This window comes from Uloborus diversus, chromosome 2, assembly GCF_026930045.1.
Source record: "Uloborus diversus isolate 005 chromosome 2, Udiv.v.3.1, whole genome shotgun sequence".
NCBI classification, from domain to species: domain Eukaryota; kingdom Metazoa; phylum Arthropoda; class Arachnida; order Araneae; family Uloboridae; genus Uloborus; species Uloborus diversus.
Window position 1 is genome coordinate 201,132,119 of NC_072732.1, and position 25,732 is coordinate 201,157,850.

At 31.7% G+C, this 25,732-nt stretch overlaps 1 protein-coding gene across 1 annotated transcript in view; it reads left to right on the plus strand.

Annotated features, from left to right (window-relative positions):
• The window catches only part of LOC129216241 (plexin-B-like), a gene marked incomplete in the record, with an annotated part of 97,627 nt that overhangs the window by 41,607 nt on the left and 30,288 nt on the right, over positions 1 to 25,732 (plus strand). The window contains 9 exon segments of the mRNA XM_054850440.1: positions 880 to 1,025; positions 1,804 to 1,906; positions 4,834 to 4,970; positions 5,941 to 6,117; positions 6,984 to 7,080; positions 9,620 to 9,907; positions 10,634 to 10,810; positions 12,019 to 12,262; positions 12,822 to 12,964. Coding sequence (XP_054706415.1) covers positions 880 to 1,025; positions 1,804 to 1,906; positions 4,834 to 4,970; positions 5,941 to 6,117; positions 6,984 to 7,080; positions 9,620 to 9,907; positions 10,634 to 10,810; positions 12,019 to 12,262; positions 12,822 to 12,964 — 1,512 coding nt within the window.

Sequence of the window (25,732 nt, forward strand, 5' to 3'; positions counted from 1 at the left end):
CATTTTGATTAGGTCATCTTTATAAGAGTTTTAATCCTGTATTTTATTATTTATTATTTAAAAAGAAGTAGAAATAAAAACTCATCTTAAACTAGCATAGTGAACGCTCAAAATCTTCAGTAAAATCACAGTCGATTTTAATGTTCTTTAAATCAGTTCGTTGGGAACTGATCAGCCAAAAATGATTGCGTTTTTTTCCCCTCGAGAAATGGACGATTGCAATTTGATTTAAGTATCTTGGCTCTACTTCACTGTACTTTTGCTGCTTCGATGTTCATAACATGGATTACATTTCCACAAATGTTGTTACGTCAGTGCGTACTACGTTATTTTGCTGCATTAACCTACTTTTCTCTTACTTCTAATTCAATATATTTTATGTGGATTAAAATCCTGAAAAACCCGCGAATGGTATTATTTCTAGAAAGATTTGGCTGTCGCGATCGGCAAGTAGTTTGCAATTAAATATCGAAAATATCTAATGCTTCAAAATAGTTTTGATTCCGAATTTTGTAGAAGTCAAATTGTAGTTCCATTCTCAAAAATAACCTTTAGATATATCCTTTGAGTGATCCAATTGTAAAAATTTTAAAAAAATGTGACCCTTAGTTTCATCCTTTGAGTGGTCCTGTAATAAAATATAAAAACTATTTCGAACCTTAGATACATCTTTTGGGTGATCCTGCAGTAAAAGATTAAAAAATCTCGACTTTTAGATACATCCTTTGAGTGGTCTGTAGTAATATAAAAAATACATTCAAACCTTCAGATATATATTTTGAATGGTCCTGAAGTATAAAATATAAAAAAATGTTTTGATTCTCAGATCCATTCTTGCTATGGTCCTGTAGTAAAATAAAAAAATAATTCGATCCTTAGATACATCCTTTGAGTGGTCCTGTAGAGGGCGGCACATTGGTTACCATTGAAGGAAGCAATCTAGGAACAAGTGAAGAAGAAATCAGAGACAACATTACCATTGGCGGTATTCCATGTATCCTAGAAGAGTATTCCGTTTCGGTGAGGTATGTACGAATAATTTTATATTTTTCTTAGAAGAGAACTATCCAAATTTTTAATAGTGCACCAGCAAGTCTCTTAGATAATCACTCATACCTGACAACCAAATAATTTTTCATTCAAATCGGGAGCTTGTTGGAACTCCTATATTAATCCTCATAGACAATGAGGTAAATTTATGCTAACTGGATGTTAGAAAATAGTTGTTTACTATTTGACCTGATTTGGGTACGAAGCATTAGGAAGCAAAGTTGAGCGTTTAATGAGGTAAACATATGCTTAAAGAATATTCAGAAATGGTTGCTCAATGTTGTAATTGTAAAACCTTTGGAGGATTGTGAAGTAACATTTAGCAATGAAGAAACTTGTGCTGAATGGATGTAAAGAAATAATTGCTCACTTAATTAATTTTTTGAGGATTGTTAGTTAAAGTTTAGTTTAAAAATATGTATTGAAGACCTTTTCTCATTCTGTCCTGAAAAAACTCCTGTTGAAATAAAGGAACACTTTATCATCACTTTAATTCACTCTGCTGTGTTCAATGTTCTCCCATAGAATACAAAGACAATCTTCAACAGTTAGATTCGGAAGAAACTTGCGTATTGTCTAAAAACTGAATTGACAATTTCTGGTCTTGGCGTTAACTGTCCTAAAATGAAAGCGTAGATATCACTACAATGATGTCATAAACTAAAATCAAAGTTGAATTTATGCTGATTTTCTTTGAATATATTTCATTAGTTTTTCCAATATCCATTCAACGTTTCGCACTTTCTTCTACAGAGCTGTTTGTAGAACAGGCCCTAGTGCTGGACCTATGGCAGCTGAAGTTTTAGTTGGGAATAAAGCTGGTCATACCAAAGCAAGAGAAAGGTTTTATTATAAAGTAAGTGTTTTTAAATACTACTTAAGATCTTATAACGTAGAAGAATTAGTTTATGATGTTATTATTTTTTTTACCTGTGTTCATAAGGACGCCATCTGTCCAAGTTATCACTAGAAATGTGAACTGAAAAGTATGGGATAATTTCGGTAAAGGTTTTATTTTTATTTTTCATTTATTTATTCTTTGAAGAATTATTTCTATCTTCTAGAAAAAATTGATTGATTTCTTTGCATAAATGTCAAAAATAAAGTGTCTAAAGCAAATGTGCAATGGTTCAGCGAAGTGATATTTTTTAAATTCCAGTTACTTTTTATGCTTAATACTGATGTTAGTAGTCAAAATGCCCAAAGTGCTCTAATTTTTGCTCGAATAAAGTTTTACACGAAACAAAACCATTGCTCTGCAAATAACTCAATTGCAGAAGCATTTCGACTGCGAAGGGTTTTTTTTTTTTTTTTTAGTTAATTAAATACATAGCACAGTATTACCCGCTTCCTGGGGCAGTTTAAATCTTTGTTGTTGGATTAACAGCAAAAAAAAAAAAAAATTACCTTCGGCGATAAAACGTTAACGCAACGTCAGTTGCGTCGTCGAGAGAACGTTTTCAAGCACGGGAAGTTACATTTAAACGAAAAGATAGAACGATCAACTTCCTTTGCTAATTGGATAACGAGTCAACAAGAAGCCGAAAAAGATAATTAATTTCGTGCTCCGGTGGGAACATTAAAAAAACGCTGGGAAAAAAGCATAAAAACTTTGAAAAACTAAAGTAAAAAAGCCGTAACGATAAATAAAATAAGAGGTAGAAAAAAACGTACCTCATTAAAAGTTTTAAAGCGGGGGAAAAGAGGAGAAAAAATTGAGCTTACTTAAATTAAGCGTTTCTAAACCGAGCAGTGCAAAATAGATTGAATGCATCTACACGATTTTTTTTCCTTTTTTTAACCGCAATCTGTAAAACATAACCGCTTGGAGAAGTAATAGTAAATTTAAAAAAAAAAATGGCGCAGTCAAGAAGGGCTAGTGCGAAGTTGAAAGTTTTGATCGAACTGCTAGGGATTATTCTTCTCGTGTTACTCATTTATTTCATTTGTTGAAAATTTCATGTTGACCATTATATGAGCTCGCTTATTTGATTTCCGCTGAGATAAAAAGCACGAAAAAAAAAGTCGAATTCCAATATTTCCCTACTGTTGGTATTGAATCCAAAATGCGTATCTTAGAATATCTCGAAAACTCATTTCTACGGATAGTACCGTTTACGCGTCCACGGCAGTGTCATGGTTCTTGCGTCAGTCTTTGTAAATCATGTTTTAAAACTTGGTAGCGAATATGAGATCTTCCCTCTTTTTATAAACTGATCGAGCGCGGGGAGGACTGAATTCAGTCCACCAGTATGTAAAATGTAGATGTGTGTATTAATACGTCATTTCATTATGTACTGTTGTTGAATATTTTACGAAAATATCATTGAATACTTCATTAAAAACGCGCAAAATGCGGGAAATATTGCAAAACGATAAGGTCAAAGGATTTATAGCTATAGGATGTTAATTGTCTTAGAAGTAACGAAAAATGACGTAACATGCAATAAAACGTCATAGTCCGGAAACGTTAAACCAAGATTGCACAGTACATATGCCCATTTTCTAGCTACTTTAAACAATTCTCTTTATAAAGACATTAAAGCATTTTGTAATTGGATATAATAGAATAATTTTCCCTAATTACTTTCCAATATTATGTAATTAGATCATATATTTAGTGTTCGGCAACGCTTTTGCTGTTAAAAGTTCTAGTTATTAAATGCAACCGGAGACTAAATGGTATTTAAATTAGTCCTAGGGCAAGTATTCTATTTAAAACGTTAACAAAATCTAATTTATTTGTTGGTTTTTATATGAACTAATGCTATAAACCACATAAAATAAAACTAATATACGATGTAAGCTATGCTATATTTGTTTCAAATGCAAACGCTTTCTATTGATTTTCGGAAAAAATAGTATTTTTTCATAAAATAGCTCTGATTTCTTCTATAGCAGTGGTGCACTATTATTCTGAGATCAGAAAATGTGCAATCTATGGAGGAATAACGATTTTTAAACAAGAAAAAAGAAACACCACACTGCAGAGCTAATGCGAATATGAAAGTTTAATCGAAATTCTAAAACTTCTCCTCTCTATTCTGCTCCATTTTTTCTCTGGACTCTTTCCGAAATGAAGTTTTTTGGCATCGTGTGCACTTCGAATTCAATTACTTCGACTTAGAAGTACGATATTTAAGCGTGAATAATGGTTCGTTTGAAAATACGGAGAACTTTTTTTTTTTTTTTTTGGAAAATGTCAGACAACATCTCAGGCCCTTCAGGTATACCTACTTGTGTGAACGTGGATATATATTTAAAAAAAAAAGATGAGGGCATAAGAGAGTAGGATTTTTAAAAAAGTCTAGGAAGAAGACAAAATTCTTTAAAATTCCATTTAAAAAATGATTCATAGGCTAGTGTAGTGTTATAAGACCTTTTTTGTCTACTTTCTCAATAGGATATTCATCGGAAACACTTAAATAGATTTTTACAGAATATCGATAGCACACAGGTAGATGATATTGAACTTTGGAAAAATCGTACAGATTTTTTTCAAGAAAAACTTCTTAACGTTCCTATTCGTTTTCAAAAATTAGCTGTAGAATTTGTATTTAACTCTTTTTAAAATACCTGTAGAATTTTTTATCTGATTCTTGTGTGATAAATTTTTATAGAAATTGATTGTTCAAAAATATTTTGGTAGAAATTCCTCTAACATTTCAAAGCCTAAAAGACAATCAACTCTATTTGTAAAGGTGACAGAACCTTTTAGTAATAAAAGGCGTAATTTTCCTAAACTCTATAAATTCTTAAAAATAACTTTGTCCTTTTTTTTAGGTTGTTGACTTGAACAGAGTTCATCCAAACAAAGGCCCACAATCTGGTGGAACTAGGTTATATTTAACTGGTGCCAACTTAAACGTGGGCAGCCACCTGCGAGTTATGCTGGATGATTTGCCTTGTGAAGTTGATAGGTAAGCAATAAATCTTTTAAACTTAAAGTAAAAAAATCTAAAGCTAGATGCAAGCTGAACGCACGGAACTGTAACAAATGCCATCCTTTGCGCAATCGGTACATACTACGTTCCCAAATAAAAATGCAGAAGAATCGAAAGTACGTTGCAGAACAAGCAGCTCTCCTTCAGAAAAATAGATCCTGAATGACTTTAAATGGATTGCGAACATCTAGAGATGCTTTAGATGACGAATCTATCATCTTTCTTCAGAATGTTATGAAGAAAAACCTGATATGCTTCTAATCTAGGATGACCACCGACCACCCTATGTGTTTATCCCTAACTCGCGTTTGGGCAACTCCATTTTAATAAATTTATCAATTGTTGCACAAAAGACCTGCAAAGTTTTTGAATACGTTAGATTCTTGCTTCATTGCATGACCTTTATGAAGAACATAGAGTCTACTTTATAATGCAATTAAATTTTTCCAAAATTTCAAAAATATTGTTAGAATTTTTTTTTTTTTTTTTTTTTTTTTTTTTTTTTTTTTTTTTTGACTCAGTAACGAACGGACATATCGCTACTGAGATGCGTCCGTTACCGAACAAATGAATGAATTTAAACATTGTTTATGGAGGTATTCAAAATTAAATTGCGTTACATGGAAGTAGAATCTATGTTCTTCCTAAAGTTCATGCGATGAAACAGGAATTTAACATATTCCTAAACTTTATACAATGAAACAGGATTTTAACATATTCAGAGCATTTGTGGAATGCTTTGTGCAACTCTGATGCTTCCGTTACCGTGGAATAGCTTATCATGTAACAGAAAAATTTCAATCAGTTGGAGGCTGAAACTGCAAAGCATGTCGTTGGAAGGCGCAACGAAAATCCTTTGCATTGCACAAATGACCTTATATGTTCAGTCTGTATGGAGCTTAATAGAGTATCACATGTCTGACATCCTTAAAAAATTTTATTTCAGAACTCTAGCCAGCAGCAGCCAAATCAGTTGCCGAACGACAAGAAGTCCTATCCCGTCCTATAATGTTAGTCAGCTGCGATTGTCTGTGGACCACGCGTTACTGACGCTTCCCAACCCTTTTGTGTACAGAGATGACCCCGTAGTGAAGAAGATCACGCCTCTCAAAAGTTTCATCAGGTAAGTTTTTACCACTAATATATGCTCGCTCTAAACCGTAGTTCATTTAATCTCTTTGGATGTTAATAAACACATTGATATTACTCCATTACAATCAGATCTGTTTGATATAGGTTAATTGGCTTTTATTAGCATGTATTGACAAGTTTTGATGTTATCCATTCAATTTGGTAAAGCAGTAGCTCAATGTTATTATTTTATAATAACAAATCTTTAGGTCAATAGATCAAAGCAAAAATTATTCGCCCGACTTCCCTTAGTTAACAAAAGAACCCAAAGTAATGAAAGTTCTTCGTTGGAAAAGAGTGTAAGCCTCATAAAGTAAAACTAAGCCTAAAGACTTTCTTGACAATGCAACTAGAAGAATATCAGAAGATCCGTTGGATTCGCAAACTATTTTTTATAAAAAAAACTGCCGCACTAAAAGTAAGAAGAAAAGTTGTGGTGCCGGAACCAGTATGGCAATCGGCATGCCAAGGTTAAGGATGATACCTTTTCCATCATTAACTTTCACAAGTGTGTCATAATAATTAGGACAAATTTGGAATGCTATAATAAGTTTATTATATCATTCCAAATCGAAGTATATTAAGGAGGTCCCAAAAAAAAAAAAAAAACTAGTCCCGAAAGCCGTTGAAATTATCCTTCTTTCCGTTAATTCCGTAAAATTCTTATCACCCGAACCTATCATTCGGAGATTTAAAACCGAATAGAGACGATGGGGTGGCGAATGACGTGGAAAAATGAATCATTCCCTCATTCCGGAGCCAAATTACCCCCTTCCCCCCGTTCATCATCGTCTTTTCCGTTTTCGCTTTTAATCGCTGATTTGCTGACTGATGCGAAATCTTGATGATGTTTTGCAGCGGTGGCCGAGCGGTGACTGTGAGCGGAGTGAACTTCCTACCAGTGCAGCAGCCTCGGATGGTGGTCTACTTCAACGACAGCCTGGTGAATGAAACGGTAACTACCCCTTTCATGTGCTTCTCCGAACAATCCCTTCACTAATCCCCGCATTATACCGTCGAAAGGGGGTGGGAGCCTTCCACAATCCGATTAGTAAGACGAGATTGATATGCCATGCGTTCCCCCTTTTAGTAGGCCAATTACGCGTCAAGATGGGGGGAGGATGGATCCGTCTGCAGTGGAAATCCTTGTAGATCTGCCATAGACAAAGCTTTTCATTAAATAGGATGCTAATATGTGATTTTGAGTTTGTTTATTTAATGACTTTGAGATATATTTATTTAACGACTTGGTTTAATGACTTGCGACGATGAATGCTGAGAGACTGGGTAATAATTTATTGCATCGCTTTTGAATTTTACACCGTTTCTCATCTTAGATAGGATTCCGTCCCCAAATGTAAATCCATGGCAGGAAACGGTCTCGCTGGTGGGAGAAGCATTGTTCCCAATCTTCTGTTATATGTGCCTAGGAATAAATTATTTGGAAATTCATTGCGATCAAACGATTTTTTGGTATCGGAATTCTGATAAGTAATATGAAGTTATCTTTATACTTTAGATTGCGAGGGATAAAATGAAAAACGTTTTCACGTTTTATCTGCCTAATACATTTTTTTGAAGTTATAAATCTCTGTTTGAAGTTGGAGCGCGTATGGATTTTGCTTTTCAGAATTTCGAATTGGAACATTTTTATAACAAGGCGAAGGTTTCGAGCTGATAACACAATATGTCACGGTAAAGTTACACGGCCGTCGCAACGGTCACAGTCACATAGTGACAGAATTGACATCTCATTGGAGTCACGATGTGTCACATTTGTGACATCCATAGATTTGACACCACACGAGAGTCATGATGTGATACATATATGACATGTTTCGTATGACTTCACTGTAACGTCGCTGCAAAAGCTCATTTGTGACTCTTCGCTTTGTGGCATTATTGAAGACGTCACTGCACGTCATTTTTTGACGTCGCTGTGGACTGACATTCCTAAGTGGCAACAACCTGTTAATATGTCTTTACTGAGACGTTTCGTCACGTGATTGGAACCTTTTTATGTGCCTACCACACAGCTTTCACATTAGGGTCTCATTTTAGTCATTGTGCTGTTGGGTCTTAGGTCTTTTCGATAAGAGGACATTAAGTAATTTTTACCCTTATACACCATATTTAGATTTTAGAATGGGTTTTGGTTTTATATTTTAGACGTTTACTTGATGAATTGCCTGCGTATATTTTATTTGATGTTATTTTCAATTTTATGATTTAATTTATAGATTTTTAGAAAGCTTTGGACGTAAACGGTTGATCGAAAAACATTTTAAAACTGAATTTTAATCTAAATTTGGTAGTGTTTTTTTAACTTTTATGTTTATGTTTCGACTTTTATGCGTTGAATCATATGTAGCGCCCATCTTATATACACACTAATAGCTTTTGAAAATGCAATCTTAGCAACCGAATTCATTTTCTAAAACACAAATTTATTTCAAAAGGGAAAATAACTGACTCAAAAATGCAAAACCTAGTAGCAGAAATTTCATGAATTTAAGTTTCCATTTTTTTGTTTGAAAAAGTTAAAACATTCTGAAAAGTTACAGATCGATAAAAAGGCAATTTGTTTCCCATACAACAGCTCGATAGTGTAGAATGTTGAAAAAATAAAAATAAACCTTCGCCCCTAATCTTACATTTTGTAACGCCTAAAGAAACTATGACTAAATTATTTTCTACAAGAAAGAACATTTTTCTCCTGTTTTCGAAAACTGCATTAAATAAAGTGCTAAGCAAAAGCTTCATACACGAAAGTTTATGGGCATTAGAAATATTTTGTATCTTTTTAACCAACAAAACCCAATTGCAACATGACCACTTTTGAAGGGATGAGAGATGCATAGACGACGTGGCTGGAATTTTCTAAACGTTAACATTACCATGTCTGAACCTAATGTGGAAATTTTCGTACTAAAGTGCGAAAATTCTATGTCGAGAACATTGAATTCCAAAAAAAAGTCCCGATTATTGTATTTATTATTACGACTAGATTACAAATTATGTCATGAATGCCTTTCAATTTTGCTGGATTTTCTTTTAAATGTTTTACCGTTCGTGCTGGAGTGGACATTTCCCATGCTTCAAAACGTTTTGCTTTTTTTTTTAATTTAAAATTTTTAAGAGAAGAAAAAAAAAAGCTTAAATAAATTTTCTTCAACGTTTTGCCTCATCGAAAATTTCTGACTTAGCTTGCTGTTTTGCATCTCCTGTACACTGTTCTCAATGACTCTATAAAATATAATTGCACTCTTCCTTCAAACTACAACCATATATATCAATTCGTCAACCAACAGCATCCTTAAACTATCCCATTTTGGTGTCTCTACAAAAGCGCAAAAAAAACGAAGCGAATAAGTTTAAGGTCCAAAGTAAGTTAAAGGTCACAAGTTGTTCACAAACCTAGTCCACAATTCATAAATTCCTAGTTAGACGTATGTGTGTCCGTAATCAAAACTTGATCTCATGTTTTTCTTCAGGTATGTGAAGTTCGTTCCGACCACCTTATGGTGTGTCCGAGCCCCTCAGTGTCCGGGTCTCTATCCAAGTGGCAACAAGCGCAAGCAGACTACATGGCGGAAGAGAGCGCCGACCACCTGCTGAAGCTGCGGATTGGTTTCATTATGGATGGTGTGGAAAGTGTCCGGGCTCTTCAGGACTCCTTCCCCAGCCTCCACTCTGATCTCACTTATGTATCTGATCCCAAGTTCTTGGCTTTTGAAGACGATGGAGTCAAGCTCTTCAAAGGAGACTCCTTGGTCATTGAGGTACGTGTAGTTTGGTCTTTGTATCACGTAGCAAGTTTGTTGTCTTCTGTTATGATTAAGAACATTATCATAAGAAAACATTTATGAAGCAGATATTGCTCCGGAAAATTGTGCTCTTTGTGGTTACGAGCAAACGCCGATTTACTGAAGGACAGACACCCTTTACATTCGTATCACACGTAGTATATTGTCTCTGCATCTTTGAAAAACCGCTAAAGATCTCTCTTCTTCCATTTAAAGATTTGCGTGCAAATGTACGGGAAGAACTTTGCTTCATGTTTTCAAAAAAACTCATTGAATCCACCATCCACCGCCCCTTATCAAAAAAAAAAAAAAAAAAATGGAAAATATGCAAACTTTTTCTTTTTTTGGAGATCATAACAGGTATCCATACTTTCTCTTCCGTACAAAGAGAATGACAACCTATTAAGTGACTCAAAATATCTGCAACTCATTGCCTCGTGTAATGTGAAATGTAGGCAGGATTGATAACGCAATCATACTGTGCTACCAGAAATAATAAAGACATTTTATTTGTTAAAAACTGAGACAATTCGGAAGCTTTCTCTCTACTTTAAGGAAGGCTTGACTTGAAAGCAGCAAGCAGCATATTTATCTTTCTGAGCTTTGACAAAATCTACAAAAGGATGTAGATCCTGCGGTGGTTCACATTTTAAAATGTGTTGTGTAACATCAGAATAACCATGCCTGTTTTTATTTTCGCAGGGTGAAAATCTACGTCTAGCAAGCACAGAACCTGAGGTAAATGTTACCATCGGCAGCAGACCCTGCAATTTGACTTCTTTGGCCTCTGCGCAACTTGTTTGTCTACCACCTGATGTTCAGCCACAAGGAACTGATGAAATCGGAAGGAAAACGGAACTAGGATTGCCCATGGTAGTGGTAAGTATTATATAAATAGAGTTGATCGGGAAAACTTCTCATTGTTCTATACAAACGAGCGATCAATATGATAAAATATTCGATCTTCGTTTTCCTCACACTTATCCGGCAAAAGACAACAACACTCCGAAAAACGATAAATGCAAAACCGTTAGTTAATTAAATTTTTTGTTCTATGTCTATCGCTCGAAACTGCCCAGTTCGAGTCAGTAACGATTATATTCAGGAGCTGATTCGAGTCTCTATCAGGCATAAAGAACGTTGATCAATGCTTTCGTTTATCTTTAACCAATAAGTCGACTTTGTTCAACGTTTTAGGTTCTAGTCGCCTGGTGAATACAATTTCAATAAGGGTTCAACCGGCGGTTTGGATGTCTGACCGAGGTTCGAATCTGCTGCTGAATACGGCTGCTTGTCTTTTGTTTGTAGGTTGTTTGTAAAAGTCAGTTTTCTATTGTCGGATGAGTGTAAACATAGCTTTACAGTTAATATTTCAATTCGCTCATGTGTCGGAAAATACGAGTTTGTATTTCCATTAGAAAGTATCAGCTTTTTTAATATTACTTTCTTTCACTGCTAATATAGAAAGACTTGTTATCAGCAATGATTTCAATTGCATCGGGAATAAACAATTGTTGTATTGTCATGAAAACTTACTGCAAGAATTTAAAAATTTAATAATGCCAAAAAATTAGCATAAATTGTTCAATTTTCTTAACAAAAAGAAATGCAATGAACGTATCTGCATCTTGATTTATTTTTCATTTATTTACTTTTTTATTTATTATATTAGGGACCTCAGAGGTCCTGAATTTTATTTCATAAAGAAAATTGCTGAATACTTGGGTAAAATTTAATAACTGCATTTAAAATGATCATGGATGCCGTCTATAAAATCTATGAACAAATATTTTTGAATGCTGTAAAAGAATTTCTTTTCGCGAGCCGTAATTTTTATGAAAATATCGGTGATTTTACTAGCTGAAAATTTCGCAAATTATAAGTCAACAGAATCGAAAGTTGATTAGTTAAAATATTTCGCGATGCTTAAATTTTCACGAATCGACAGGTTCGCGGAAATTAAAGCCTGCTAATTTCTCGAGCCTGTCGATTCGTGAAAATAAGAGCTTTTACAGTAAGTTAAAACAAATCAAGTAAAAAGCCACAAAATATACATTTATTTAACCACTTTACTTTTCTTCTTTTAGGTGCGAGTGGGACGCAATTTGCGCTTCGAGCTTGGATATCTGAAGTATGAGGTAGCCAAAGGATATGAGCTACCACCGGGGGCTGTTATAGGCATAGCTTCGGGTGGTGCAATACTTGTACTGTTTAGTCTAATCATTTTGGCAGTACTGAGGCACAAGAATTCGCAGGCAGAACGAGAGTACAAGCGTATTCAGTTGCAAATGGACACCCTGGAGAACAGCGTGAGGTCCGAATGCAAGCAAGGTACGGTTACATGACAAGCGTTTTTTTTTTTTTTTTTTTCTTGAATGTTTAAATAAAACTGTAGTTGTAACAACTGAAAAGCGTCTGATTTATTTTATTTATTTATTTATTTATTTATTTATTTATTTATTTTGCTTTTTAATTTGTTTTTGAAAACTTAATTTGAGGAGAAACAATACTGGGGAAAGCTTTATACAAACTTTTGTTGACTCTTTTTTCACCCTTTAATCAATTATATTACTAAAGCGGCTGAATGTCATACTTCAACTATGCAATCAATTATTTTTACATTTTTTTTTTTTTTGCCAGGGATCATCGCGACAAGCAAAATTTTCCGCTCAGTCAATAAGTCAGACGAACGTGATGAAGGGGCAAGATATTGACTTATTATTTATTTTATTATTTCAAAAACTCAGTTTCTCACTTCCAGAAAAAAACTAGTAACCTAAACTTAAGCGTTAGTTACTTCTAAATTTATTAATATTTCCAAAATTTTACAAAAGCGATGTAAAGTGTTTAGAAGTTTTGACTGAAACATGTTTCTCTTCCCAATTCACAGCATTTGCAGAATTGCAAACGGATATGACGGATTTGACCAATGACTTGGAGACATGCGGCATACCTACATTAGATCATAGAACGTACGTCATGAAAGTATTCTTCCCGGGAGTGTATGATCATCCTTTGCTACAGGATTCCAAAGTAAGTTTTCTTCTGAATGTTCGCCTATCCGAGTGTCATCATTCACGAGTTTTTGTTGTTAATGCAGCAGGCGATGTACCATCTAGTTCAATGTTATTTCATAGATGGCACCACTACTGAATTAAAAACTGGCCTGGATCCATGAAATAACGGACTCACACAATGGTAGATTTAAATAGCTTTGAATTTTGTGAGTGTCATGTTACGAAAGTTACGCTCAAAGGACCTTGTTGTGTTTTTTTAGGAGATGTATTAGAAATTTTTATTTCATTTTGCCTATTTTATTTATAAAATATGCGCATATTTTGAGTGAATAAATCAAGAACAGGTATCTTATACGTTATAGTTAAAACTTAATGGTATTGATAGATAAAATTTATGAATAAAAGATAAAGTTATATAAAACTATGGCATACATACCAGTGCAATTTTTCGGAGATATACGTACTAAAAGTGGCTTGGGTATTGCTGTACTGAGATTTAAAAAATTTGAGGAACACTGTTATCTAGTATATATGGTACTGTAAAAGTCCTAAATCTGATAAAAGTTGACATTGGCCTGTGAATATCAGTGCCGGATATAGGGGTGAGTACGCTGGGCTTCTTGTCCCTGGCGATAACATCTAGGGGTGGGAAATGCAGTTACCTTAGGCATTAAAACCCCTATTTCTGTGTTTCTTCGTTGAAACTATTTTAAAAAAGAAAGGAAGATTAGAAAGGGCTCCAGTTTAACGTTTTTACCCCGACTGGGAAAAATCGAAGATCCGGCACTAGTGAACATAAACATCCACATGCCAATGATATAGGCGAAAGATTGAATATTTCCGGTAAATCACCGGTGAAAGTTGACATCTTCCAATTTCGGTCTATCATGGTAATATATATTTTGAAGAGACAAAATGATTCGGAAAATTTCATTCTTTCTCGTTTTACTTTTATCCGAGACCGCCGATAAATGTTCCAAGAAAATAAAAAGTAACAAATGATAAAATTTGGCGCAAGCAAATTGAGTGGTGCCTTTCGCCATGTCCATCACTTCATCGATGAAGAAGCTTGGCTCAACAGCGAAGAGAGAGAGCAGTTGAGAGATCGATGGCAGGCTCAACTCCTAATCCGTTTTGCGTCGGCGGGCCGCAAAAATTCCGACGCAAAAAAAACGAGAAAAAAAAATTCAAAATGTCCCAGACCGACCTCGATATTTAATTATTTCCGCCCTCTTTATCCGGTTAGATGGCCTCTTTGAATGCAGGCGTCGTTTCGCGGCCTATTGTGGGAGAGAGAATTCACTTTTTCCGTCTTGAATTTGAAGATGTGCATACCAGATCCCCACAAGAAATGATAAAAAGAAGTAGGAAATAAAAACTAAGAGAAAAACCTCCTGAAACTGAAGGTAATGCTGACATTGGCCAAAAATAAATATTTTAGCTAAAATTTATTCTTTGTAAAAGAGAAGAATAAAGAGACTCGAAATAATGGTATATACACACGTGGGCTTCCGTAAAACATTTTGAAAAAGTAGAGAAAAGAGGTTAATACTATAGACATTAAACATTTTCATATATCACTGCCATAAAAATAATTTTTAATTAGCTACCAAATAATAAATGTTAATTTTACTGAAGATAATATGCAGTTATATCTCCATATACATAAAGATGTTTTTTTTATGTTTTTTTTTTTTTTTTTTTTTTTTTTTTGAAATATTTTGAGATTTTAGACAAATGCCTTGTTTTGAAGAGTTCAAACTTAACTAATGTGCTGTTTCTGTATATCAGATGGAAATCAAAATGTTACTTGTATATTTCAGTTGTTAGTCTTTACACACACGCTCTCGAACATAGTGAAAAAGTTCTGCATAAAAAATGATGTGTTGGTCTCAAAATAATGTTAATTCCTCGGTACCAGTGATAACATTCGTTCGTAAATAGGAATGTATTAGTAGGGGAATAATGAGAGTTCTGCAACAGGAGGCGGTGGCGGTAGTATGCATCTGCAATCCGCCTCCCCCTCCCACTCTTCCTCCCACCGCCTCCTCCACTTCCTCCCCACCCCCTCCCGACCTTGGGGTTGACCCTCCCCACGACCGGGGCCGCCGCGAGAACCCGTAGAAGGTGACGAGGGTTTTTCCCGCGTTTTAGATATTTTTCCCGCGTTTTCGGACTTAGAATATTTTGAACTTGTTGTCATGACAACCAGAGTTTTTAGTTTTCGGTTGGCAACACCTGTTGCTATGCTTTAACTTATGCGGTGTTTAACGTTCATGGCGCCATCTATTGAGAGGTTTATTTTTATTTTTTTATTTCTACGAATTTAATTATTTTTATTTTTACAGAGTGTTGAAGTTGGGAATCGAACACCCAAACTTTGAGTTAGCAAAAACGTATGCTAACCACTATGCTATATTTTTCATTACTCTTTCAGTCTTAATGTGAATCTGTACCATGACAACGAATATTACAATTAAATTAATTTTAAAACCATCAGTTAATTTACTCTTTAGTACTAATCATGGCATATCATTAACTGAATTTCAGCTCATAATTGAAACTATCATCATTATTATTATTATTTTTCATAATAACAAAGTTTTCACTTAAGTAAAGATTTATTTAAATACAACCCATTCGAGATTTTAGATTTATTTCAATGCTTTGTGGACTTGAAATATATTTTAAACTTTGATTTTCTTTTTCATGCATTTCAAACTTTATCCTTTTTATTTTTTCTAACTTGTTAAATTTTCTTTTTTCTTTGTCAAATTTACAAATAATTTTTCTAACTTGTAAAAATTTCGAAGAAATAATTTTCTTAACTAATTTTTTTTTTTTTTTTTTTGACTTTCATACAACAAAATATTTTTTCTTATTTGTTAAATTTTCTAAGAAATAATTAACTTAAATATTCTTTCATACATTTTGAACTTTAACGTTTTTTCCTGTCATTTAGCACTTTGATTTTTTTTTTCACTATTTTAGCGTTTTTCAATTATTTTCAGTCTTTAACTATTTTCTTAACTTTTTAGTCTTTAACTAATTTCAAGCATTTCAGACTTAGATTATTTTTTCGTGATTTCGATTTTTTTTTAGTATATTTTAGAGTTTGATCATTTTCTCGCTTGTTTTTACTTTATCGTTTTTTTTTTTTTCCCCGATATTTTTAAACTTAGAAATTTTTCACAAGTAGTGACAGGAATCGAACCTTCAAATTTTTCAAAACGTTATCATGTCTTCAATTTTTACAATCATGTCAAACTTGCAATCAATTTACTCGTAGTAGTAATTAACACTTATCATTAACAAATTTTCTCAGATTTTAAAAAATCAACTTAATTAATTTTTTCCAGTAAGCAAATTGCGCACTCAAGTTACATTCCAACACTGCATATATGTTTCAAGAGTTTCATTGAATTTATCACATTCCATTTAATTAACTCTAATAATTACTTTTTCATTAATACTTAACTTAATCATTTTATCATACATTTATTCCAGTTACAAAATTATGCTTAAAAGTTATTTATTTTTCTTAGCACAAGAGATTTTAACATGTTCCTACTAAAATGCTTTTCACTCTAGTTTGAGTTTACTAAAATAGCAACTCATTTACGATTTAGATTCATTTAATCGTCTTTGATTCTTTTTTCATTGTTAATATTTTACATTATCACATACGTTATTATTTTTATACATTTATCCATTTAATTTTCCAAAATCTACAATCAATTTACTCTTCGTATTAATTAACACTTATCACTATCAAATATTTTCATGAATTTTAAAAATTATCTTCTTAAATAATTTTTTACTGTAACCAAATTTCCCACTCAAGTTATATTTCATCACTACATATGCTTTTCATGAGTTTCATTTAATTTATCGCATTTCATTTAATTAACTCTAATAATTATTTTTTATCATCGATATTTAAGTTAATCATATTTTCCTTTATTTATTTTTCATGCAAACACTCTTGATGGAATAAAACAAATTTTTAAACTTTCATGAATTAAATCCCCTCTGACTATTTTATTTTACTTTACCATACTTTACTATTTTACTTACTGCGTTTTACTATTTATCATTCATTACAGCTTTTTCCAAAATATTACTTTACAACCAACTAATTTCATTAACAGAATTTTCATTACAATTTATAAATTTCACTTTTATTTAATTATTTTTACCTACGCTAAAATAAAACACATCACATAAAAAAGTTAAACATCAATGAAGAACCCGAGAAATGTTAAAATTATAAGTCAAGTATCAAAACTTCATGTCAGCAAATTTTAAAAATAGACTTACCGAAAAATAACTTCTACTGAAATTCATTTCAAAACTTGGAATCAATTTACTCTTAGCATTAATAAACACTTATCATTAAGAAATTTTCATGGATTTTAAAAATCAACTTATTTAATTTTTTCCAGTAAGAAAATTTCGCACTCAAGTTACATTTCATCACTTTATATGCTTTTCAAGAGTTTCATTTAATTTATCACATTTTATTTAATCAACTCTATTAATTATTTTTGATTAGTATTTAACTTAGTCATTTTATTGCATAGTGTTTTACTTTATTATTATTATTTTTTTTTTCATACAAGCACTCTTGTTAGAATAAAACAAAATTTTCAACCTTCATGAATTAGAATCACTTTGGCTATTTCATTTTCCCAATAATATTTTACTTTAACAACTAATTTCTTTAACAAAATCGATATCATTTATTTTAGTCTTTATCCTTTTCGAACGATACATTCAAATGGACAGCTATACGTTAAATTAAGAAACTTAATCTAAATTTTGACAAATTAAGTTATAGCTAAATACTGACTAAAATTAAGTACAAAAGACTAACCTTTTTGGGGTGAAATCCCTCAAGTACCAGCTATCGCGAAGTTATTTAAAAACAGTGAATGAAATTGTAATAAGTGGATTGTTAATTATAACTCAATCTCACAAAATTACAATTACACGCATGTTTTATTTGAAATCACTGCATACGGCTGGCTGCCCATCGTCGATTTGCAGAACGCATGCCGTGATATCGCAAATCAACTCGGCTGTTGAAAAAAACTACCGTAATGCTACAGCACTTCGGATCGTCCACACTCACCGAGACGAATTGAGAAAATGACTTTATCAATATTGCTATCTACCCCTTTACCGATAACAGATAACAAACCCCACGTGCGAGTATTATTCACCACCTGGCCTACGTCTTTCAAGTGATGTCACTGTTTCTGACCAATTAAAATTAGTTCACGTTTCTCAAATATCAAGCACATAGATCGGCAATAGCCTGATGTCTGGTTTTCCAAACAAAATTTTAGATTTTAATTCGTAGTTTCGAATTAATTTCTTTTTCATTTCAAACTTATAAAAAAAAATTTCCAGCTTGTAAGAATATTTCTTTCAAAAACAGATTTTTGATTCAAAACAGTATTTTTTCAAACTTGTAATATTTTTCTACTTAGAAAATGAAATCAAAAATTTTTGTTTTCTTTAATCATATAAAATGTTTTTTAAGAAATAATTTCTCAAACTTGTAATATTTTTCCACTAATTAAAAAAAAAAAATCAATTTTTTTTTTTCAATCATATAAAAATAAATTTTTATTCTTACAACAATAAATTTTTCCGCAAAAATATTTTTTTCAAATCAAAATAATAATAATAATAATATTTTTGTAACATATTGTTTTTTTTTTCCTTTCAATCTTTTTTTTTTTTTTTCAAAAATTTTCAAACTTACAAAATAAAATTTTTTCAACTGAATCTTCAAACGAAATGATTTAATTAAATTTAAAACTCAATATCACTTTACTCTTAGTATTAATAACCAATAGCACTTAACCATTTACTCTTTGCACTCTAAGTATTAATTAACACACACGCATTACAAATAATAATAATAATGTTTAAGATACTTACAAATCATCCACTCAAGCTTTCAAATATCCAACATGTTATTGTTCATTCGTGTGAGGGAACTTGTAATAAAACTTTACTTATCAACCGAAATTATAAGCGAAAATATCGCATTTTTTTAGCACTTAATATAATCCTACAATTAACAAATTGGTTTTAACTTTGAATTTAAGAAAAATAAAAACTATTACACACTTAGTAACATATCTATCGATGTATATTATTTCATGACAAATCACAAATAGGTGAGGATCTTTTATCGATCATGTGACCAACTAAGTTAAGAAAGAGCGTTCTTATCTCATATGAGAATTTATAAGTCTTTAATATTTCTCTTTAATGTAAGTGTATTGATACGTACGAGTTTGTGTATGTGAATATAACTGTGTATTGTTTTCAAACCATTGTCATGTTTAAGCTTTACGGTTCTAATTTTGACTTTCCACTTAGCATTATTTGAAGTCCTTCGCATGCATTAAACTATAGAAATATTACAAAAATTATATTTTCATTCAGTCTTAATTACAAAACCATACAATAAGATGAAGACAACACCGATAGTATAAAGATTACTTACAATAAAGTGCATATAAAAAATATATGTAAGAGTGATTTCAAAGTATAATCCATCAACCATATTCAACAACTCAATCAAAACACAAGTCTCTTTTAAAATGATAAACACAATTTATTCACACACACAGTAAAAGACAATTAAAAAAAACTTTCATCCTTAAGTAAAACTCTTCAAAACTTTCAAGCGTATTTTTAACATCGATTGCATCAAATAAATCAGACACATGACATTTTAAACATGGACTATCAACATTCAAAGTAACGAAGTCACGAGTCAAGTTTTCCCAATTAACATTAAAAAGAACCCGTTCGAAAAAAGTGTCGAACTTTCGACCCCTTGTTAATGATTCACATTCATGCACTCTCATGTAAAAAATGAATCCATTTTTACAATCCACACATTCTTTTTTAGAAAGGTAGTTTATGTTGCATATGAGCTCATCAAATAGTCACTTACGTAGAGAATCAGCCAGTTTACGAACTTCTTGTGATGTATATGTGCTGATTTTATCACATCGACAATCACAGGGATATTTTTTCTCAATTTCCGAAAGGATGTACTCTTTTAGAGTATAAGTCATAAGTTTGTCTTTGACACTACGTGAGATACAAGGGGACGCGTAGCACAATTTGTCAATCTGGCTTTCCAAAAGTAGAACTCTATCAGGCATCAACTGGAACACTTCTCGTTTCAGTTTGAACAATCTTTGCACACTAACACAGATGTTACCATTCGCACTCGACTCTCCTTTTTTATAACAAAAACGAAATCACGGTCTTCGATTAATTTTTGATTTATATTTTTACGTAGGCTTGAAATAACTGATCTCCACACATCTGGTTCTAAGGAAATACCATCCATAGTTGGTCGAAAAATACCATCTTTCCCACACGTATATCTTCTAATATGCACGCGTGTACGTTTCCGAAAAGCATTCACCTAAAGTGAAAATACAATCACCCAAGTGTATCATATCATCAGGCTGTGGAGAAGCCTCAATGTTCATTTTCATGTTCGTTGCATCCCATCTGTTCATCTTCAGGCTTCAAAGTTTCAGAATGATTTTCACCAGCGTTAGTCATTCTTAACTCTCATAGGATTAGGAGTCACAATACTAAAACAACTTCCTGTGAACTTGAAAAATAAATCAAACTAGGTTTTAACACTAGCTGGTGAAGAAAAATCCTAAGTACATAGAATAAAATTTCACGATCTCTTTCAAAGCTCAGAATCACCCTGAAAATGATTCTCCAAACATCCACTATAAACCAATGAATATTCACTTTAACCAATGAGAAGTGTACATAAATCTCTTGCAATCACGTGTAATTGATCATGTCAATTTGCATGAGATGCGAAACCGTCATCGACATTCGATGTGATGTGAAAACCTGCTACCATCTTAAAATTACTCGTAGTAGGTCAGGATGAATTTGGAAGTCAAAGTGTTGGCATTTTCTAAAAATCTGAATACTGTGTAAAACAACACAATTCTGCTCAAAAGTTCATGTGATATTCTATGACGTCAGTAGCAAGAGATTTATGTACACTTCTCATTGGTTAAAGTGAATATTCATTGGTTTATAGTGGATGTTTGGAGAATCATTTTCAGGGTGATTCTGAGCTTTGAAAGAGATCTAGAAATTTTATTCTATGTACTTAGGATTTTTCTTCACCAGCTAGTGTTAAAACCTAGTTTGATTTATTTTTCAAGTTCACAGGAAGTTGTTTTAGTATTGTGACTCCTAATCCTATGAGAGTTAAGAATGACTAACGCTGGTGAAAATCATTCTGAAACTTTGAAGCCTGAAGATGAACAGATGGGATGCAACGAACATGAAAATGAACATTGAGGCTTCTCCACAGCCTGATGATATGATACACTTGGGTGATTGTATTTTCACTTTAGGTGAATGCTTTTCGGAAACGTACACGCGTGCATATTAGAAGATATACGTGTGGGAAAGATGGTATTTTTCGACCAACTATGGATGGTATTTCCTTAGAACCAGATGTGTGGAGATCAGTTATTTCAAGCCTACGTAAAAATATAAATCAAAAATTAATCGAAGACCGTGATTTCGTTTTTGTTATAAAAAAGGAGAGTCGAGTGCGAATGGTAACATCTGTGTTAGTGTGCAAAGATTGTTCAAACTGAAACGAGAAGTGTTCCAGTTGATGCCTGATAGAGTTCTACTTTTGGAAAGCCAGATTGACAAATTGTGCTACGCGTCCCCTTGTATCTCACGTAGTGTCAAAGACAAACTTATGACTTATACTCTAAAAGAGTACATCCTTTCGGAAATTGAGAAAAAATATCCCTGTGATTGTCGATGTGATAAAATCAGCACATATACATCACAAGAAGTTCGTAAACTGGCTGATTCTCTACGTAAGTGACTATTTGATGAGCTCATATGCAACATAAACTACCTTTCTAAAAAAGAATGTGTGGATTGTAAAAATGGATTCATTTTTTACATGAGAGTGCATGAATGTGAATCATTAACAAGGGGTCGAAAGTTCGACACTTTTTTCGAACGGGTTCTTTTTAATGTTAATTGGGAAAACTTGACTCGTGACTTCGTTACTTTGAATGTTGATAGTCCATGTTTAAAATGTCATGTGTCTGATTTATTTGATGCAATCGATGTTAAAAATACGCTTGAAAGTTTTGAAGAGTTTTACTTAAGGATGAAAGTTTTTTTTTTAATTGTCTTTTACTGTGTGTGTGAATAAATTGTGTTTATTATTTTAAAAGAGACTTGTGTTTTGATTGAGTTGTTGAATATGGTTGATGGATTATACTTTGAAATCACTCTTACATATATTTTTTATATGCACTTTATTGTAAGTAATCTTTATACTATCGGTGTTGTCTTCATCTTATTGTATGGTTTTGTAATTAAGACTGAATGAAAATATAATTTTTGTAATATTTCTATAGTTTAATGCATGCGAAGGACTTCAAATAATGCTAAGTGGAAAGTCAAAATTAGAACCGTAAAGCTTAAACATGACAATGGTTTGAAAACAATACACAGTTATATTCACATACACAAACTCGTACGTATCAATACACTTACATTAAAGAGAAATATTAAAGACTTATAAATTCTCATATGAGATAAGAACGCTCTTTCTTAACTTAGTTGGTCACATGATCGATAAAAGATCCTCACCTATTTGTGATTTGTCATGAAATAATATACATCGATAGATATGTTACTAAGTGTGTAATAGTTTTTATTTTTCTTAAATTCAAAGTTAAAACCAATTTGTTAATTGTAGGATTATATTAAGTGCTAAAAAAATGCGATATTTTCGCTTATAATTTCAGTTGATAAGTAAAGTTTAATTACAAGTTCCCTCACACGAATGAACAATAACATGCTAGATGGATATTTGAAAGCTTGAGTGGATGATTTGTAAGTATCTTAAACATTATTATTATTATTTGTAATGCGTGTGTGTTAATTAATACTTAGAGTGCAAAGAGTAAATGGTTAAGTGCTATTGGTTATTAATACTAAGAGTAAAGTGATATTGAGTTTTAAATTTAATTAAATCATTTCGTTTGAAGATTCAGTTGAAAAAATTTTATTTTGTAAGTTTGAAAATTTTTGAAAAAAAAAAAAAAAGATTGAAAGGAAAAAAAAAACAATATGTTACAAAAATATTATTATTATTATTATTTTGATTTGAAAAAAATATTTTTGCGGAAAAATTTATTGTTGTAAGAATAAAAATTTATTTTTATATGATTGAAAAAAAAAAATTGATTTTTTTTTTTAATTAGTGGAAAAATATTACAAGTTTGAGAAATTATTTCTTAAAAAACATTTTATATGATTAAAGAAAACAAAAATTTTTGATTTCATTTTCTAAGTAGAAAAATATTACAAGTTTGAAAAAATACTGTTTTGAATCAAAAATCTGTTTTTGAAAGAAATATTCTTACAAGCTGGAAATTTTTTTTTATAAGTTTGAAATGAAAAAGAAATTAATTCGAAACTACGAATTAAAATCTAAAATTTTGTTTGGAAAACCAGACATCAGGCTATTGCCGATCTATGTGCTTGATATTTGAGAAACGTGAACTAATTTTAATTGGTCAGAAACAGTGACATCACTTGAAAGACGTAGGCCAGGTGGTGAATAATACTCGCACGTGGGGTTTGTTATCTGTTATCGGTAAAGGGGTAGATAGCAATATTGATAAAGTCATTTTCTCAATTCGTCTCGGTGAGTGTGGACGATCCGAAGTGCTGTAGCATTACGGTAGTTTTTTTCAACAGCCGAGTTGATTTGCGATATCACGGCATGCGTTCTGCAAATCGACGATGGGCAGCCAGCCGTATGCAGTGATTTCAAATAAAACATGCGTGTAATTGTAATTTTGTGAGATTGAGTTATAATTAACAATCCACTTATTACAATTTCATTCACTGTTTTTAAATAACTTCGCGATAGCTGGTACTTGAGGGATTTCACCCCAAAAAGGTTAGTCTTTTGTACTTAATTTTAGTCAGTATTTAGCTATAACTTAATTTGTCAAAATTTAGATTAAGTTTCTTAATTTAACGTATAGCTGTCCATTTGAATGTATCGTTCGAAAAGGATAAAGACTAAAATAAATGATATCGATTTTGTTAAAGAAATTAGTTGTTAAAGTAAAATATTATTGGGAAAATGAAATAGCCAAAGTGATTCTAATTCATGAAGGTTGAAAATTTTGTTTTATTCTAACAAGAGTGCTTGTATGAAAAAAAAAATAATAATAATAAAGTAAAACACTATGCAATAAAATGACTAAGTTAAATACTAATCAAAAATAATTAATAGAGTTGATTAAATAAAATGTGATAAATTAAATGAAACTCTTGAAAAGCATATAAAGTGATGAAATGTAACTTGAGTGCGAAATTTTCTTACTGGAAAAAATTAAATAAGTTGATTTTTAAAATCCATGAAAATTTCTTAATGATAAGTGTTTATTAATGCTAAGAGTAAATTGATTCCAAGTTTTGAAATGAATTTCAGTAGAAGTTATTTTTCGGTAAGTCTATTTTTAAAATTTGCTGACATGAAGTTTTGATACTTGACTTATAATTTTAACATTTCTCGGGTTCTTCATTGATGTTTAACTTTTTTATGTGATGTGTTTTATTTTAGCGTAGGTAAAAATAATTAAATAAAAGTGAAATTTATAAATTGTAATGAAAATTCTGTTAATGAAATTAGTTGGTTGTAAAGTAATATTTTGGAAAAAGCTGTAATGAATGATAAATAGTAAAACGCAGTAAGTAAAATAGTAAAGTATGGTAAAGTAAAATAAAATAGTCAGAGGGGATTTAATTCATGAAAGTTTAAAAATTTGTTTTATTCCATCAAGAGTGTTTGCATGAAAAATAAATAAAGGAAAATATGATTAACTTAAATATCGATGATAAAAAATAATTATTAGAGTTAATTAAATGAAATGCGATAAATTAAATGAAACTCATGAAAAGCATATGTAGTGATGAAATATAACTTGAGTGGGAAATTTGGTTACAGTAAAAAATTATTTAAGAAAATTTTTAAAATTCATGAAAATATTTGATAGTGATAAGTGTTAATTAATACGAAGAGTAAATTGATTGTAGATTTTGGAAAATTAAATGGATAAATGTATAAAAATAATAACGTATGTGATAATGTAAAATATTAACAATGAAAAAAGAATCAAAGACGATTAAATGAATCTAAATCGTAAATGAGTTGCTATTTTAGTAAACTCAAACTAGAGTGAAAAGCATTTTAGTAGGAACATGTTAAAATCTCTTGTGCTAAGAAAAATAAATAACTTTTAAGCATAATTTTGTAACTGGAATAAATGTATGATAAAATGATTAAGTTAAGTATTAATGAAAAAGTAATTATTAGAGTTAATTAAATGGAATGTGATAAATTCAATGAAACTCTTGAAACATATATGCAGTGTTGGAATGTAACTTGAGTGCGCAATTTGCTTACTGGAAAAAATTAATTAAGTTGATTTTTTAAAATCTGAGAAAATTTGTTAATGATAAGTGTTAATTACTACTACGAGTAAATTGATTGCAAGTTTGACATGATTGTAAAAATTGAAGACATGATAACGTTTTGAAAAATTTGAAGGTTCGATTCCTGTCACTACTTGTGAAAAATTTCTAAGTTTAAAAATATCGGGAAAAAAAAAAAAAAAACGATAAAGTAAAAACAAGCGAGAAAATG